The 20,163-nt window shown below is 31.8% G+C and overlaps 2 protein-coding genes across 3 annotated transcripts; one reads left to right on the plus strand and one right to left on the minus strand.

Moving 5' to 3' along the window:
• Nucleotides 1–3,455: 3,455 nt before the first annotated feature.
• Nucleotides 3,456–6,590, minus strand: LOC100165997 (cyclase-like). 2 transcript variants are annotated; one of them, XM_029488928.1, is made up of 5 exons: nt 6,447–6,590; nt 5,961–6,041; nt 5,515–5,870; nt 4,522–4,711; nt 3,456–3,936 (listed from the first exon to the last, which is right to left on the minus strand). In XM_029488928.1, exons 3-5 carry the CDS (start codon nt 5,834–5,836, stop codon nt 3,648–3,650), a joined length of 801 nt encoding a protein of 266 aa, XP_029344788.1. In that variant the 5' UTR covers nt 5,837–5,870; nt 5,961–6,041; nt 6,447–6,590; the 3' UTR covers nt 3,456–3,647.
• An 8,640-nt stretch (nt 6,591–15,230) lies between these two features.
• LOC100159855 (fork head domain-containing protein FD4) lies at nt 15,231–18,390 on the plus strand. Its single transcript, XM_001947106.5, has 2 exons — nt 15,231–15,972; nt 16,431–18,390. The coding sequence occupies exons 1-2, from the start codon at nt 15,620–15,622 to the stop codon at nt 17,161–17,163; spliced, it is 1,086 nt and encodes a 361-aa protein (XP_001947141.1). The 5' UTR covers nt 15,231–15,619; the 3' UTR covers nt 17,164–18,390.
• The last annotated feature ends 1,773 nt before the right edge of the window (nt 18,391–20,163 follow it).

Below are 20,163 nucleotides of genomic sequence, written 5' to 3' on the forward strand. Positions count from 1 at the left end.
TTAGAAGGGTACCCACACTGGTGGGCCTCCCTCATCAAGCCATTCATGTTATTATTGTTTCTTATCGCACATATGCTTATTATGTCCCACGATGATATAGATTGTATATTTTCTTCTAAAAATAAAAAAAAAATATTATTTATAATATTCTGTTTATTTTATAATTTATATAGACAGTCAGTTATTTGAATACAAACGTATCTATGAGCTAGTTCTGTTATTTTTATATTTTTATATTTTTAGTCGTCAATTGTTTTAATTTTTGTTCACTATTAGTTTTTTAGTACCTACCCACCTACCTACCTAGTTTTATTTTACGAAAATTAATATACATTTTAAATGTTTTATTTTAGTGAATAATTTTTCAAGAACACATCATGTGATTGATACAACTGATTATTCTTGCGTTTGGACATTTATTCTATCTAGGTACCTATAGGCTATAATATTCAAGAAAGACAAACAAGATTGTGGTTTGATGTACGATGGATTAATAATATGAGAAAAAATGTTTCTTGTTTGTTAAACGAATATTAAAGTAAAAGTGGTATAGTAAATAGTATACAAAATAGGTAAGTTTAGTTTGGTAATGTAATTTTAGAAATTATATTAATAACTGTACTTCAATTTAAACTATCTGCTTTAATATTAGCTTATAGTTTAATATTAGGTAGTTAAGAGGACGTTCCACCCGTATTTTTTGTCTCCGTTTTACACACGTACGGCATAGCAAAACTATGTAAACTAGTAAAACTAGTAAAAATTGTTTTGCGCGTGAAAGAACCGAGAAGGTTACAGTTATATCTAAGAAACGACATTTTCACCACATTTAAAGGAGAACTCTGGCTGTGCAATATCGTTTTTATTTTTTTAATATCACTTATATAGAAGATCTCATATCAGGTCATATCATATCAGAATAACCAAACTATACGATATATATCAAAATTAATGTTTGTCTGTGTGTCATTTATGCATTCCTAAATGGCTGGATCGATGTTGATGAAATTCGTTACAGAGATAGATTAGACCTCTGAGCAGAAGATAGGCTAATTTAAAAAGGGAGAGGACCAACCCCGGGAGCTGATCAAACAGGGATTTTGAAATTTCCGATGGAAGTTTTTGTTTATAAATAGTTGCCATGGATTTTATAGCTATTATAATAATAATTATTAGTGGCCATTGGTTTAAAATTGTTGCTATTGATTATAGGAGAAATAATTATTAGTAGAAATTAGTATTTGAAAGTTGGCTGAGTTGTACTTATAGTCGCTCATCGGCGGTTTCCGCAATCCTGCGGCAGGTCGGGCAGATGGATTGCCTACTTGATATGCTGACATGCTGTCGCACATTGTCCGCGATCCCACATATTCGGATTGCCTACTAGGGTGGCTGAATTGCACTTACTGCAACGAGTTACATTCAAAAGGAGTTGAACAATTTTTTTTAGATTTGTCATTTTTTACGGGCAACGAAGTGCGCGGGATCAGCTATAGTAATAAATAAATAATAATTTCTTCTGTAGACTGTAACCAATGGCAACTATTAATAAATAAAAATCAAATTTAAAATTTCCATTGTGAACCTCAATGTCCCTGTTGGAGCACCTCTTTAAATTGCGAATTTCGTCAAATCCTTTCTTATTGCACGGTGAAAGTATTAGAGGAACCACTATTCCAAATCAGTGAGTCAGCGGAAAAAAATTAAATAGTGTTGTCACAAAATTGGAACATCTATAGGTGGTTATAGTAGGTACGAACATGGTTTTATTTTATTTAGAGCCCGTATGTCTTCTATGCATGACGTGCAGCAGAGGCGGACTGGGGCAACTATATTTCGACCGGCCTTAGTCATTTCATCATCATCACAAAATGGAAAAACATAAATATATATGTACACAAAGTATTAATAAATGGGGGTTACGTCCTCTACTAATTTCAAATGTTTTGAGGGAACAACTTAAGATTCACTATGCTTAGTAATTTATCTAAAGTACAGAGTACAATGTATTACTTATTTTCTATTGTAATAGAGTAGGTAGGTATACTCTATAGTCTATAACTGAGTCATAATAAATGAAAAACATAGGTCGATCTTTAAACTGCTTTTCAACTGCCTTCAAACTATAAAAATGTCCTAAAAACGCTAAAAAAAATATCCTAAAAAACAAAAAAAGGTTTTAAATAAAAGTTTTCATTTTTCAATTCTTTGATGTAATGATGTACGAAAATAATTTTTCGCTTGGAAATTAATGTTTAAGAAAATTCAGTTAAAATTCAATTAGTATTTAAATCCACGCCCTAGATAGGTATAAATATTAATTTCTGATGATGCATTGACGCCGAGAAGGTGCGTGACGCTGGCACCCGAAAGTTTGAATTTCAACTCAAAAACTACATCAGTAATTGTTATACAATTTGTACAAATTTGTAACCACAATTCCAAAATTATTCGAAATTTGCAACTTCCCCCATTCGAATTACTTCATAACTTCGAATTTCCGATGGTAGTAAGTACCATCAATTATAACTGACATTTTTTTAAAATTATTTTTATTTATCAACGTTATGAATTATTAATCAATAATACCTAACTCAAAAATAATTTATAATAGGTACTAATTTATAAATTATAATATAATTTATTAAAGTTATAAAAAAAAAATTGTCTCAAAACAAGCACAGTTAATAAACGAATGGTTAGCAAATTCAAATAATTAATAAATCTATTTTTGAAGTGGCCAAATAAAAAAAATATATTTTTGTCTAACTTTTTTATTTATGTACCCACTCATAAATAGTATACAAATAACAAAAAACAACTTTTTTTAATATACTAGGTAACTATAACTAAAAATACCTTAAGGTAATCTGCCTGTTAACATTTTTTTTTATTTAATATAAATGTTTTATGAAATTAAGTTTTTTTAATTAAATATAGATTTTTTATTAAGGTTTTTTTATTTTTATTTAAATTCTATTAAGTTTTTTTTTTTTTAAATATACATTTTTATGACGATTTTTATACGTGTTTTTGCCAAACATACCAATTGATCTAATATATGGATAAGAATTTTGAAAACAGATTTGAATTATTTTTTTATTTATAAAAACATACACTGAATTAAAATAAAAAAAATATTAATTCAATAAAACAAATCCAAATCTGATCTTAAAATAAGAAAAATGTATATTAAACAAAAAAATCTTTATTTGATATTTAGGTTTTTTGATTTTCAATTTAGACAAATTTTGGAATTGTAGTTACAAATTTGTACAAATTGTATAACAATTACTGATGTGGTTTTTGAGTTGAAATTCAAACTTGCGGGTGCCAGCATCACGCATCTACGCCCTCGAGGTGTGGGCAATCAGCCGAACTAAAATCTAAAATTTCAATCACCTAAATATAAGCAATTTTCCACATCTCGCGCGTTGTGATAAGAAAATACAAAATATTTATATCGATTTTATTATATTTAGGTATATAGTAATAACAAGTTATATTTTTGAGGAGTGGCCCACCGGTTATCCCGTCAGCCTTGCAGTTTGCCTCTACATTATAGTTGTGCAGTCGTGCAGTTGTCGCGGACGGAACGGCGAGGGAAAAAAATCAAAAATTTCTATCGCGCCGTTGCATGGTTGCGATCATAATAATTTGAACGGGTCGTTCGTGAAAGCCAATATCCTGACCGGGCCGCCGGTGCCGCCGACGATCTTGACCGGTTGGACGACCAGCTTGAACCCTCTCGGCGGCAGCGTCGTGCCGTTCAATGCCACATTTTCTAGGTTGTACAGATTGGCTTTGGATAGCACCCCGTGCACGTCGTACGTCGTCGACCTTCCGGGGTCCACGCTCGGACCATCCACCCCGACGCCGTACACTTTGCCGGAGTCGACAATCCATTGGGCCGCGTCTCTGGACAGTCCGGGAAACCTGCAGGTGACCAATTCATCGTTATAGGTATAAGTACATTGTTTTTCCCGGATTAAACGTAGTGCCTATAGGACAATCAATTATCGGGTAAAATGTCAACAGATCCTAATAATGTTTAAAAATATTGGCCTATGTTTTAAAAAATTATATTTTATTAGGGTCATAACCCCATATACAATATGACATATATATTATACATATTATATATATATTATATATATAATAGGTGGTTGCGATATTATGCCTTGTATATACCTACCTATATTATGTCACGTAGGTTTCGCCGACGAGTGTTAGACGTGTAGGGGGAAAAAATATGGGCTGCAGCGATATATAATAAGATTTATGAAATCATATGCGTGGGTATATATTTTATGGCTCGTTATACATTTTCCAAAAAGATTTAGGTACCTCTACCTATTCTCTAAATAATGTAATATTTTAGTTGCGCTTGACAATAGCATTTTTATTATATAGGCACTACCTATACACTTTCAGCATTCAAATTTAAAAACGTGTTCTTCCCTTGAAACTGCAGCCAATATAAAGGTAATGACTAATGAACAATGATGATGTATTTTATACCTATATGGTTCGCGTAGTCCGTTGAAGTACGACTGACGATCACCGAATTTGTGAGCCCAACCGAAGTTCACCAATATCACGGATCGATTGGGCATCGGGCCGTTGGCCTGTTCCCAAGCTTTCAAATGACCGACAGTCAGTAAAAAGTCACCGTTTCCGTTGACTTCGCTACTTACGTTCACGTGTACGCCTATATTTACAAACATACATATAAGGTTATTATATAGTTAATCAGTTTCTATAATAAATTAGAATACATTGTTAATATACACAAAGATTGTTCACCGACTACAGACAGATCTATCACTAAAAATTTTCATAAATTATATTAAATATCAATGAAAAAATCTTACAGATTTTTGGAGAGTATTTAATAAAATGAGAATCAATAATTATCGTCGCCTATAGTCGGCTGCAAGATAATGTTAAACCTTTATACCTATATAAGTAAAAAAAACAATTTGTACACCCAGTTAATCATATAATGACATAATGTAAACCAGTGGTGTAGACATGATTTCTGAAAGGGGGGATCAAAAAAAAAACGAGATAGCTAAATGGGAGGATAAAATTGGAAAATCTCCCACCCTCTCAAAACATTTTACTTAGGTAATAAAAAGCCAATGGGGTGGGGGGGATTTGACCACCACGTCCTCCCATTGTCTACGCCACTGATGTAAATTAGTAATAATTAAATAAGTAAAAAAATTGGTGTTGAATTGACTTTCTTTTGGCGAGTAAAAATTGTCTGTGTTAACACTGTTAACTTATAAATTATAATCTTCATTTTTTTACTCGCTACATCTTTTTACTTGCTAATTGCCAAAAGAAAGTTTTGTAGTTGCGTATTTTTAGTTTATCATCCATTATCAATTTGATTGTTTCATATTTTCCTTGATACCGAGTCTATAATTCTAAATATGGTGTGTCAAACCATTTAAGTAGATCATAATTTTTGCCACCGTCCCTAGCTAGCACGGTAACCACAGTTACCTTCGACCACCATTCGGTCCAGCGGGATGTCTTCCAGTTTCCATCCGACTGGATTAAAGTGAAATGGCGAGTCCAGATGAGTGCCGCAGTGTTCGGGCGTCGAGAAGCTCTCCGTGGTGTAAGCTCCGTTCGGTCCCGATCCCTTGTGCACGTCGAAAACCTCGAATCGTTGTGTCGGGACCCAGCACGTTGTCACACCATACCGATAACCGTGACACAGGTCTATCAACGCGGCTGTGGTATCGTACGGGAGTAGGGCCGTTATCGCGATCACAGCCAACCCCATCGAGGACGACAGTGATAGTATTCGTGTGCACTTCATTTCACTGCCCGCGGTATACCTAAATCCTATGTACCTATATGAAAGATAAGTATCTACTTGTAGGACTACTGTTGTCGGTTATAATATAATATTAATATTATTAAGAAGGCATAGGTATACTTACTACTTATACAAAGTATTCGAAAAAAATTGATGTGCGAGCACTTCACCAAATATGTAATTTGGGACAAATTCTTTCTAAATAGCTAAATACCGAAAAATGAATAAATAAAATGATATAATAGGTATTCATAATATTATATTAAAATGTTTTATATAATACTACTATATAATTATTATTCTCATCACATATAGGAGAAAAACTGAGAAAAACTGAGAAATCACTTGTTCAAATTTCGATTTAAAAAATTGTTATTTACAGAAATAAAAAGCCCATAACTCACAAGAAGCCGTATAGTCCAAATAGTTTTAAATAACATGAAAAAAATGTGAGCAACTACCTATTTAAAAAAGTGGTCTTTATCACTTTGAGTACTCTCAAAAAATTGGAATTATCTAAATTAAATATTATTTTAGCGTAAATTTCCGAACGTTGATTTTTCTTCTATATATATAATAATTAATATTATTACCTATATTAGGAGGTACTTACCTTTTGCAATTATATTGTTATACTATACGTATCCACTGCAGAGCGTATTGTGTTACACACACAATAATAACTGAGTAGTTGCGGTCGTACATGCAAAAAGTGTATTATTTTTTCTCCCGATCATAGTATTATCATCGTCTCATACGAATTGAACTGCGGCAGTAATTGAAGAAAAGGTTATCGAATTATACCTACATTATGGGGACCTATATTCATTACCTAATGTTCTGTGTTAAAAAAAACCGTCATTACAGCTTTACACAATAGTATAATGTATATTAATATTTAATACGCACAGTTACAAAGCTGGGCACTAACTATTGTTAGAAAGTTAAATTTAAGTTAGAAAGTAACTTTCCAACTTAGCTAGTTAGTTATAACTTTGTAACTTAACTAGTTGAATTTAATGTGTAAAATAATCTAATCTAAGTCGTTAAAAAAATAAGTAGTTTTTTAGGTACTAGTTTTTTTGTAATTTTTTGTAATTTTTTGTAATTTATTTAATTTTTAAATTTCTTATTTTGTTAAACTTTCTATATATATATTATTTTATTGACTGATATTCCAATAGATTAAAATTATTATCTACTTATTTGAAACATTTGAATATTTGATCAAATTATCAGTTGACAGTTAATCAATTAAATTTTTATTCTTCACCAATAGTTCAAGTTAGTTACTTACCTAAATATACCTCTTTAATAATTAATTTATGTAATACATTACATTTGAAAAAACCGGTTTTACAAATTTATATTTTAAACTAAAAAAACTAACTTCTAACTTTTACAACTAACTTCAATTACCATTTTCACCAAACTAACTTCTCTCTAACTAAGTTAGAATTTTGGTAAATTTTAGAACAAACATATATATATATATATTCTAAATTGGTTACTTTTTATATTAAAGTAACTTTACTTAAACTAGTTGAAAAAGGTGACTAACTTGCTCAGCTTTAGACTATAATATGATATACGTAGCGGTACCTATTATATAAACTTATAAATCGATTACTCACAATGTATAATATATAATACGCCCGGTGTAATTATACTACCTATATATATTATTATTACATAACAGAGATATCGTTTTTTTCGTGTTATACTGTTACAACCACATATTATAATTTAATATTATATAAATATATAGGTACTTATCACCTTTGACTTAATCATATTGAGTACCTATTCGATATTTTGATTTTTTATGAATATGGGTACCTTATTTTGATTATATTAACTTATAAAAAATAATTCTAACTGAAGAACTTATAGCTATTATATTACATATTATAAATAACTCGTGTTACCTATATAATTATATTTTAATGTTATTATACGGAATCAAAAGGAGGATAAAGATACTAAGTACCTAAGGAAAATTGGAAAAAGCATATTAGATAACTAATAAATTGCTTTAAAAATATATATGGTGCTATATTAGAGCACCATTACCCCAGCACTGCCAAGTTTGAAACTGAATGTCAAAATTATCCAGTATTGTGTACTTTATTTTGTACAATTTTGGATAGCCAAAATTAAATTTTGTACACCTCCCCTAACACGAGAAAACGCGATTTTCACAATTCTTTCCATAAACCAAAATAAGGTAAGGTAAGTTAATAATTTAATTTTTACCTTGCTTAATTTTAAACTTAATTGATGTATTAAAAATGTCCATTAACTTAATTTTTAATTTAATTTAAAAAAAAAAATACGTACCTTAATCGAGTTAAAAAAAAATCATTAAATTTATTTATTATTGTTTTAAAATGTTGAACATTCTCTGGTAGACAAAATGTATTTATCTAGTATTCATTTATGATTACATTAACTTACTATTCATTAGCAATTTTTAAGTTAAACATTCCCAAAATTACCATTATGGTTATAATGACGTACTATAGTCAAGGCTGGGCATTAACGAGTTAAAAAGTTAAAGTTAAGTTAATAAGTTAATTTTATATTAACTTATTAACTTAACTAGTTAATTTTGGATTTTCATTAACTTAACTGTTAACTTACTAAATTTCTTTTTTAATTAACGTGAAATTAACGAGTTAATTTTTCATTTCAAGAAGTAAGTTAAGTTAATTTATTTTGTTTTTAATTTTATCATATTTCACTACTTCAGTATATTTCGTTTTCATGTCAAAAAATGTACCGTGAATTGTTTAAACTTTAAAGTAAAAAAGTATATAATTCGAATTTAACTAATATGGAAACACTGTATAAAATATAAACACTATAATCTATAATTTAGTTTTGGGTTGGAAAAAAATTAAGTACGTTAGCGTTGTATAAACAAATTAACTTTTTTTTAACTTAATAAAAAGTTAACAAAAAGTGTGTATTAACTTTTAACTTAACTGAGTTAACCTATAGTTAAATTAACTTTTAACTTTTAACTTTTTGTTATTGGTGCATATTAACTTAACTTAACTGAGTTAAAAAAAATCATTAACTTGCCCAGCCTTGACTATAGTAATAAACTAAAAAACATACATACGTATTATAACAAATAACTAATATTATGCTACTAGTACCTAGTAACCTAACCTATGTTACTATAGCTGCTAGGCCCTAGCAGCTAGGGTATAGAAGTGGGTACGACGAGTTGTATACCTGTGTACCTACAATAAGTTTCTGTATTACAAAAACTTTCCTGATTTAAATTGTATGGTTATTGATACATGCTAGTACAGAAAATATGTAATGATCATATATAAAACAAATAAATATAAACTAAAATGTGATATAAATATTAAAACTTCTTCCAATCAAAAATGTTAATTACATGAGATAATGATTTTTTTTTTAAGATTCTTTTTATAAAATACAGATTTTTTAATTATTTTTACGTAATTTTTTTTTATAAAATATTGATTTTTTATTGATTTTTTTATCAAATAAGGCGTCAATAAGACCTTGGAAAATAAAACTACAGGTGAAAATAAGACCAAAGTTAAGACAATTAGACCGCGCAGCCTTATTGTCCCTGTTTTTTTAAAACTGAATTGAGACAAAATGACCATAGGTTTAAAAAGGATGACAAAAAGAACGCGCGGTCTTATTGTCCCGAGGTCTTATTGTCCTTTTCCCGGCACGAACAGCACTAACAGAGCACAAACGATTGGAGGGGTCAGATTTTTGAGTCAATTAAGTATGATGGAAAGTATGATAGAAAGTATGAAGGAAATTAAGTATGAAAGAAAGTATTAAGGAAATTAAGTATGATAAAAATTAAGTATGACTGAAATTAAGTATGATAAAAATTAAGTATAACTGAAATATAGTATGATAGAAAATAGGTATGACATAAATCGAGTATGAAAGAAATTAAGTATGATAAAAATTAAATAGAAACTGGAAAGTATGAAAGAAATCAAGTATGATAGAAATTAAGTATGATAGAAAGTATGAAGAAAATTAAGTATGACTGAAATATAGTATGATAGAAAATAGGTATGACATAAATTGAGTATGAAAGAAATTAAGTATGAGAAAAATTAGGTATGAGAAAATTAAGTATGAAAGAAATTATGTATGATAGAAATTAAGTTTGATAAATTTAGGTATGAGAAAATTAAGTTATGATAAAAATAAAGTATGATATAAATTAAGTATGAAAGAAAGTATGAAGGAAATTAAGTACTATAGAAAGTATGATGGAAATTAAGTATGATAGAAACTAAGTATAATAGAAATTAGGTATGATAGAAATTAGATGATTGAAATTAAGTTGATAGAAATTAAGTATGAAAGAAATTAGATATGATAGAAAGAGTTTTTATTAAATACAGATTTTTAAATGATTTTTTATTGATTATTTTATTTAATGCAGATTTTTTAATGATTTTTTTTAAGGTTTTTATCTGGTGGTTTTAGTACAATTGATGCAATGGATACATTGTCTTCTGCAGATCATAAATTATTAAAAAACCTGCCATCTTACAAAAAGATAGATCGATGTACAAATTTCACATGTGAAGAATTTTCCATGGAACAAAGTAATGAAGTTGTGACATACACTGCTATTGATAGAAACATAGATATACAAAAAGAAATGAATATTTTTTAAAAATTGAATTTACCATTTTTTTCAACTGTAATTCAGTAAGAAACATTACAATGAATGTTAAAACAAATGTTATAATTGAGCTGTTTTCTCTTCCAAAAGGTTAGGTTATAATTGCACCTTAAAAACTAATGCTTATACATAATTGTTAATTATTTTTTTTGTATAGAACTTGAAATATCAAGAAGTTTTCCTGACATTAATTTAATAAGTAAAGTATAACAAAATTACGCTGGAGAATTAATGTGGACATTGGATGATATACCAAAAACATTAAATATAGGGGGATTGTTGTATTTAGTAGTGGTTTACGTACAGGACTAAGAGTGACAAGTGAACATTATAAGGCATATGCATGTAGAACAATTCAGTATTGGGAAGTGTATGATGATTTAAAAGATATTATTACGCAACCAAAGCACATTAAAAATAATGTCGAAGTTCTAATATATACGCTTTAATAAAATTATAAACACTACCAACAATATTAATTTTTATAGCAACCATTTTAAAAAATAAAGATAACAAGTTTTTAAAATTTAGTTTTAAATTTATTTTATAACCCAATTAACATTGTACTCATTTTGAAAAATAAATATGACTAGCGAATACTTGTACCTACAGCAATACATATTTCACCACAGCACAGACATGGGGAAAATCATGTATCCTCGTGTTAGGGGAGGTGTACAACATTTTATTTTGGTTATAAAAAATAAAGTACATATGGTCAACTGGGGTAAATGTAAACAGGTTAGGTACAATCTTAAGTTGTTGATAAAAACACATTCTGCTTAAAATCATACATTGTACGTTTAATATTCTTTCATGATTGTTGTCAGAATAATATTTTAGTTGATGTTGATCAAAATATATCTTCAATTATTCTGTTTTAGTTTTAAAGAGCGTACGGCAGATATTCCTTGACATCTTCAAAAATGAAAGTACAATCAAAGTTGTTAATCTATTTTGTTTCTTAATAGATTCTGAATAGATTTAGCACGTTTTGAGTACAATATATGGGTCTATTATGCTCCAAGTAATTGTTATAGTTGTTTAAAAATATATTACCCCAAATTTTTTTATTTTTTAAATTGTGATGACGTAAATGTAAATTCAAAATTGTGAACTAGACAATGTTTTCATACTAGTATTTAGTACCCCAAAATATTGTTTCTTGGACATTTTTACATATAATTACATTTCAAAATATATGTAGAATACATTACATAAGGGTGAGTGTTAATATTGAGGTAAACCTTGTCAAAACCATTTACATATACTCCAGTTGTATGGGCAGTGCTGGAGTAACGTTACCGCCGCATGGCATGTGAAAATCGCGTTTTATCGTGTTAGGGGAGGTGTACAAAATTTAATTTTGGCTGTACAAGATTGTACAAAATAAAGTACATAATACTCTGTATGAGTTAAATTTTGATTTGATACTAATTGGTCCTGGGCAGTGCTGGGATAACGTTACCGCAGCACGGACATGGGGATCGAGTTTTCTCTTGTTAGGAGGGGAGGTGTACAAAACTGGGTGGTTTACGGCAACGCTAATCTACATTTATGTAAAAAAAAATTTTTGAAAATGTTAGTTTTAACTAGCAATAAGGGGATTGAAAACAGTTTTCGAGAACCGTTTAAGTTACATAGATATTGAAGGATAATAAACGTGTTGTGACCGCTCAAACTGGGCTTGGAATATCAAGTTAATGGCAATATAGTCATAGAAAAAAAAGAAATTTCAAAATTGCAAATTTTTTTCGAACCTAACAGAGCTGGTGACACTAGTTGATTGTCAATAAATACATATTTTTGACGTTTTTGAATTTTGCCATTGTAGGATTTTCGATCGAATATAAACACAAAACTGGGTGGTTTACGGCAACGCTTATCTACATTTATGTAAAAAAAATTTTTGAAAATGTTAGTTTTAACTAGCAAGGGGATTGAAAACAGTTTTCGAGAACCGTTTAAGTTACATAGATATTGAAGGATAATAAACGTGTTGTGACCGCTCAAACTGGGCTTGGAATATCAAGTTATAATGGTAATCTAGTCGCCAACCGGTGATCCGCCTGAAAATTTAGGTGGTCCGCCGAAGAATTTGTTATAATAACTTGCAATATTATTTTATTAACCTTCCAGCTTGCGCGTGTCATCGTATAATCACTATATGACAAAGTATAATATTGTATCATGTTGCTGTGTATTGTAAACGGCAAATAATAATACAATCATCATTATCGTGTGTTATAAAACTATACCCACTCACCCACGGATTCCTGATGACAGGCGAGGAACCTCCCATATGCTCGTCCTGTGGTGTCAACTTAACAATTAAACACATCATGACCGAGTGTATTACATACCGCGATGCAAGGGACAGCAATCAATTATCGGAAGACCTGTTTGAATGCCTTGGACAGTTGGACCCAACCTGCCAGTTTCCAACATAATCACTTTCCTTCAACAAACTGGACTGTTCAAATTAATTTAAGTTTCCTGTTCATTGTATAATATACTAATTCTACAACTGTTATCTCTTAGTACATAACTTTTTGTAATATATATATATATTGCCCAATGGCCTTGATGCCGAAGGTTTATCTTTAGAAAAAAAAAAACTATAAAGTGTTACGAGACCTTTACTCAGCGACTAATGACTATATATATATATTATTGCCGAATCAAAATTCCATTTTTAGCTGTACGTTAAAAATGAATATCCATTGTTGAGTGAAAAAGCAATAAAAATGTTAATTCAATTATCAACAAAATATTTATGTGAAAATCTAGTCACTAGATTACGGCAACGCTTATCTAAATTTTTGTAAAAAAAAAAATTCGAAAATGTTAGATTTATATAATATATATTATATACTATATAGGTAGTAGGTATACCTACCTATATATCGTCCCCATTTATGCAAAGTACACCAAGTCCAAAAATCGACTTAGAAATTTGTATTTTAACAATAATAAGAGCTATAAATTTCACAGTGTCATATTATTTACAACTACTCATTAACAGCTACTTCCCTTAAGGGAAACTCAATTAAAAAAAGAAAGAAAAAAATTTGGTTACATATGGTATACATTTAAAGTTTGAAAAAATTTCAAAAGCTGATTCATGTTTTTGGACTTGGTGTGTTTTGCATGAACGGGGACGATATTTACCTTTTGTTTCACATAATATAGTGAAGCTGCAGGGACTACAATTTGTGGAATACGAATTTAAAAAGTGTGTAATGTGTTAATTTATTAAAAAATTAGGTACTTGATGAAGATTATAAAATAAAAAATAAAAATATTTCAAATGCTCGAGTCAAATATAATACAAATAATTATCAAACAATATAGTTAATGAACCTACCTATTCTTATAAAAGAACCATTAATATTGTTGTTTCAAATCGTGGTACAATACAAAATAATATTATTTCTTGGGAACGGAGTAGTTGAGCGGACTAAGGCGTCGGTTACGACGCGCATCGTCGCTGGTTCGAATCTCGATCACGGGTGGCACTTCTCTCCGGGCAGACATCTGTCTTGAGAGAGAGGCCGCCATCCCCCGACCGGGCATGGCAGAAACCTACGGGTGCCTAATTTGAAATTCTACTCAACTTAAAACACTCGTGATTACAAAAAGCTACAGTACCATCCACCACATTTTAGAACCACCCAATGGCCAAATTTGCAGGGGCAATTTATAAAAAAAAAAAAAATATTATTGTTAATGTTTGAACATTATTTATTAAATATTAATTTATTTCGTGATAATAGTATATAAGTAGGTACCCAAATCTAGTGCATATTTGTAATTAAATATTAATCATGTAGTAATTACCTACACTAATTATAGCTTTTAAAAAATATTTGATCAATCAATTTCATGTGATTGACGATTGTGACTTGTGAGTAATATTGTTATCTGGGTATCATTTTTCCTAAGGTTGGGGATTCTTATTCCGCAATTCACCGTCTCTATATTATAGTTCAAAGCATAGGTATCTATATATATATACCGATATAAATCGTTTTATTTACATGTAGTCTGCAGTAAACTGTAAATAAAGAAATTTAATATTTAATTTTATTAAAAACATTAAATTAATCATTCATTTTGGATAGTCGAAAGAGAGATCACGGATGTCTGGTTCAGTTAAAATTTAAAAATCATAAACATTATTTAACTATAATTATATTTATTATTATATTTTCAAGACGTTTTTGAACATTTCAAGTTTTTCTACACTTACTATTGCAAAAGTCTGGCCACGCATGATTTTAGTATAAATAATCATAAAATGTAATAAAACATATTTTATTATTATTATTATTATTAGTATGAACGTATGTCAGAGTGTTGTTGTTTTTGAGAGAGGCGCGCGCGAGCCCTCCATCCAGCGCGATTATCGTCCCAAACGTTTAATATTATTTATTATTAGCGGGCGGCAGAGTGCGAGAAAAACGTACCTACTCAGCGCTTAGTCTTGGTGGTCGACGTGGAGAGGAGAAGACGATTTTGATGATATTATATTTCTGTTGGAGGAGGAAAAAAACCCTCCCCACCACTGCAGGTCACGTTTATCTTTGACCAGTTTTCGGGCGGGGGGGACGGAAGGCGGCGCTAAGATAGCGGCCGCCTCCTGGGCCATTAGTCCCGCACCGGCGTGCCATTGGGCGGGCTTACCTGTTCTAACCGTGACGTCCGCCGGCCACGCCGCCACAACTGCGCCGCATCCGTTCAGTCCGCACTCGAACGCCGTCGCAGTCGTTTTCTAATTCCGTACGCGTTATCATAGTTATAATAATAATAATAATAATAATAATATTGTTCGTGTGCTTTTCGGTAATAATAATTGCTTTCGACGACGGTTTGTGTTATCATATTTCCGTATAATAGAATATAATATTGTACACTGCAGTCGTCCTCGCGCGTTGTTGTCGCGAACATTTTATGCAAAACCAATCGACCGTGGAACAGTTATTGTGTGTTTCATTAAAACGTATATACCAGCTATAGTGGGTATATATAATATTAAAATAACAAAAATATTGTAAGCATAAAAGTTTTGAAAAATGCCGCGGCCCAGTCGCGACTCGTACGGTGACCAAAAACCACCGTACAGTTACATATCGCTCACGGCCATGGCCATTTGGAGTTCACCCGAGAAAATGCTTCCGCTGTCCGACATCTACAAGTTCATCAGCGACCAGTTCCCGTACTACAGACGGAACACGCAACGCTGGCAGAACTCACTCCGACACAACCTGTCGTTCAACGACTGTTTCGTGAAAATCCCGCGAATGCCGGACAGACCGGGCAAAGGTGCGTACTGGGCTCTGCACCCGGCCGCCCTGGACATGTTCGAGAACGGTTCGCTGTTACGGCGCCGCAAAAGATTTAAGCTGGTCAAGTCCGACAAAGACAGGTGCGCAAAGTATATATTATGATTATAAGGATAATCTATTTTGATGTTGATCATTATGACAATATTACCAATACCAACCTGTGCCTATATCTAATGATGTAGGCACTAGGTACTATAGTACCTACAATTATGTACCGACTACACAATAGGTGCCTAATAATATGAAATATCATATAGATATAATTATAGGTACAAGTACCTAAGTACACTTCTGCATTTAGGTATCTATTAAATAAATAATGATATATGCCTCAGTCAAGCCCCATCTCCCTATCAGACACACCCCTAAGATATTAAATAATGTATATATACATAAGTTGAGATATACCTTAACTTATAATATATTTATAATTTTAGATATATATTATTAAATAATAATAAAATATGCCAGCCATATAATAATATGAATATTTTGTAAATATTGCTTCATTCTAATGGTTATCATATATTATATTCAGATTGGACAACGAACTGATCGCTCTGGCTAACAATTTGGTGCACATGCAGCGCAACCATCCATCCATGTCGGCGGCCTCATCGTTGTCGTTGGCGGCTACTTCGTCGTCGGGTGCGTCATCCGCGTCGTCGTCTTCGCCGTGTTCGTCGTCGGCCGGTAGCCCGCCACCTCCGACGCAGCCACAGCCACCGTCGTCTCAACACGGTGCAGCGGCCGCTCCCCATCACCATCAGCTGCACTGTTACGACGACAGTAGTAGCGGCGGCCGTCGACGCCGCCACCGCAGCCGCAGCCGTAACATTGCGGCACATCATGACCACCGACACGGCATCATCGCCGTGGACGCGGTCACCGCTTGCACAACCAAGCCGGCGGTCAAAAGACCGTTCGACATCGAGAGCCTAATCGGACCCGATCCGTTGTCGGCCACGTCTCCCACCGCACCGGCGCAGCCGCTGGCCGCCGTGGACTACACGGACGACGAAGACGACGACGACGACGTAGACGACGACATTCTACGGCGATTCCCGTCCATCGTGCCGGCCACGTACCGGGCGCCGTTGATGGTGCCGTACGATTTCCATCACGCGGCGGCCGCCGCGGCGATCGCGTTTCAAGACCACCACCAACACCACATGCACCACAGCCAGCTGCAACAGTTGCACCAGCACCACCACCAACAACAACAACACTATTTACGGTACGCCGCGGCGTCTTATTTTCCGCACAACTAATATATAGGTATAATATAGTATAAGCGTTTCCCGTCTATATACAATGTTAATATAATTTTAGACCACAGTATAGGTACCATAATATTATAATATTATGTAGTCACGTGTTCGGTAATAAGTCGCACTTTGACCGACCGCACTTTGAATTCGTAGGTAGGTATTATACGTCTTATTATATTTTGTTGGATAAGCGTGGCGCGGCGTTTGCGCTCGGCACGATGATGACGATAATGATAATATCTACTCTCGTGTAGCGTGCGCACACTCTCGCGGCGACAATTTTTTATTCCATACACTATATACCTAATATACCTATCGTAATACGTATAGATTTTCCTATGTACATATATATAAACCTAGGTATAGGTACTATGTACATATATATATATACTTACGTAATGTACGCGATTCATTACGGTTAATTATGTGTACATGCGTACCTATATATATATATATATTGTTTTAACCGTTGTTCTTAAATTATATATGCATAATTTATTTGTTTTTTTTTTTCCTATCTGTAAGGTCTGTACAAATTAGCCATCATTATTAAATATATATATGATAATATAACCCATTTTCAGTATATTATGACATTGTACATAATATATTATGATCGTGTTAAATATAAATATTATATATATATGCCCACTATAATATTATAAAATAATGACGTACTGAACCTATATATATATTATATACATTATAATATTTATATATTATTATATTATATAAGCAAATAGAATTGTAGTTTTTAGTATTCGTTATTCTGTGATGTAGTTTTTAATGTGTAGTAATAATTATAGGACATATATTATTATAGGTGTATATTTCCGATGATTGGTAATTAATATTAACTCATATACCGATTCGTTTTCTGCCCACGCTGTGGAACCTAACCTTATTCTCATACATAATATGTATAATTTATATTATGTAAACTGCGAACACTCATTATTATTATGATTTTTATTCATAGAATATATATATATTCATATAAATGACTTAAAAAGTTATAACTCTGTTACCCCAATATTCCTCATGTAACAGTTTGAAGAAAAAAGGTGAATATAATTATTATTTATTTATTATTATTATTATTAGGTATTATCATTTCGATTGTAATTATTGTGTTCGTAGAATTTGTATTATATATAACCTATATGTATAATATTCAAGTGCAGTGTAATGTTCGTCGAATAAATGTGCAATTTTCGTAGAAAAAAAGATGTTGTTTTATTATTTTTTTTTTGTTTACTCTACCTTTCTGCAGATATTATAATCACGCTATTATCTGTTTACATATCGCATGAAAATATATTAAAATAAATTACCCTATTCGTGCATAGTCCACGTATAGGTATTATAGCCGAATAAGGTATAAATGAGTACTATTTATATTCTGGCAATACTGCAGTTGTATGCGTCAGCAGTGGGCAAATTGTTTGCTGCTCATATTGCAGCTGCAGAAGTGACGTTAAATTTCAGAAATAAAACATTGTCAAAACAATATGAAGTAGGTATGTTGACACAATTTTTTTTTTTTTTTTTTATTGATCCTTGAGCCCGGCATTTATGGCCATTAGTTGTTTGTAGGGTTGTATTGCGGTGGTGGTAAGGTTTGGAACGGTGAGTTTGGCAGAATTTTAAGTATGGGCACCCGTAGGTATCTGCCATGCCCGCGGGTGGGGATGGTGGCCTTTCTCTCCGGACACCGTGACTGCCCGAAGCAAAATGCTGCCCGTAGCCGGGATCGAGTTAGTAGGTACGCTTCACAACCGACGCCTAGTCCACTCGGCCACTCCGTCCCCCTATTCGACACAATTTATCAGTAGGTATAAAGAATAAAAAAAAAAATTACAATAAATTTAATTTTTGATACAAGTTCCAACATTTAATTATATTAGAAAATAATTTTTTAAAAATTTAATTTAATATGTAGGTACCTAGGTAGTGGTTAGTAGGTACCTATACTTATATGCACAATAAAGGCGGGTTTCCACTATATACGTCTATACACGTACGCGTGTACGTGCATAAAAATCATTTGCTGTGATTGGTTGGTTAGGTTAAATTACCACACGATTAACCACGATACCGTGTTGTTGGACATAGCTGAACATTTTTCGTGTACCTACACGGCAAACGTGTATAGTGGAACCCGGCCTTAAGAAATTTATAAAAATTCCATAATGCATTCAAAAATATACAATATAATAAAATTACACATTTTTATTATTATTATATACACTGTTATATTATATTATATTATTGTATATTGTATCTACATAGTAAAAATTATACTAATGGAATTATTATTAATAATTGTTTTAGGAAGTAAAGGTGGGTGTATACATATGAATATACTTTAATCAAATTATTTCGCTCGTCTTATATATTATTAAATACAATTACAATAAGTTTATGACATTATGAGATATGTGCATATATTTGTGTAGAAGTGCCATGAATATATGATACATAATATTATAATATGTTATACTCGTTCACAAAACGGGTGTGGATTTAGCTATTTGGAGGCTCATGGCGGAATATATTACGGGGCTTCAGATAAATAAACAGGATAATACAAAATGTTTTGATTTTTAAATAATTCTTCAATTTTTTAATTTATATTAAACGATATAAAACTATTCGCTAAATGAAAATGAAAACTATAATAATATAGTCTCTACTAAAACCTTGTAAGTTGTACCTTCTTTTAACTACAGTTTGTAAAGTTATAAACATCATTCACTCGCGTCTTGCAGTTGTACGCACAGTGTCACCTACTACGTCCGAAGCTCCGAACATAATAACAATATAATAATAATGATCGATATTACCTAAAATGTATATTGATTTCGTCGTAGAATTCGTCGTTGACTGTCATATTGTTTTGACGTACCTATATAATTCCAGACCCACGTGTGTACATTTTTAGAAAAGCATAATTCGACAATAACATTATTGTTACGATTGACCGCGTACACGGCGATC

The sequence above is a fragment of the Acyrthosiphon pisum genome, chromosome A2, assembly GCF_005508785.2.
Source record: "Acyrthosiphon pisum isolate AL4f chromosome A2, pea_aphid_22Mar2018_4r6ur, whole genome shotgun sequence".
In the NCBI taxonomy this organism is placed as follows: Eukaryota; Metazoa; Arthropoda; class Insecta; order Hemiptera; family Aphididae; genus Acyrthosiphon; species Acyrthosiphon pisum.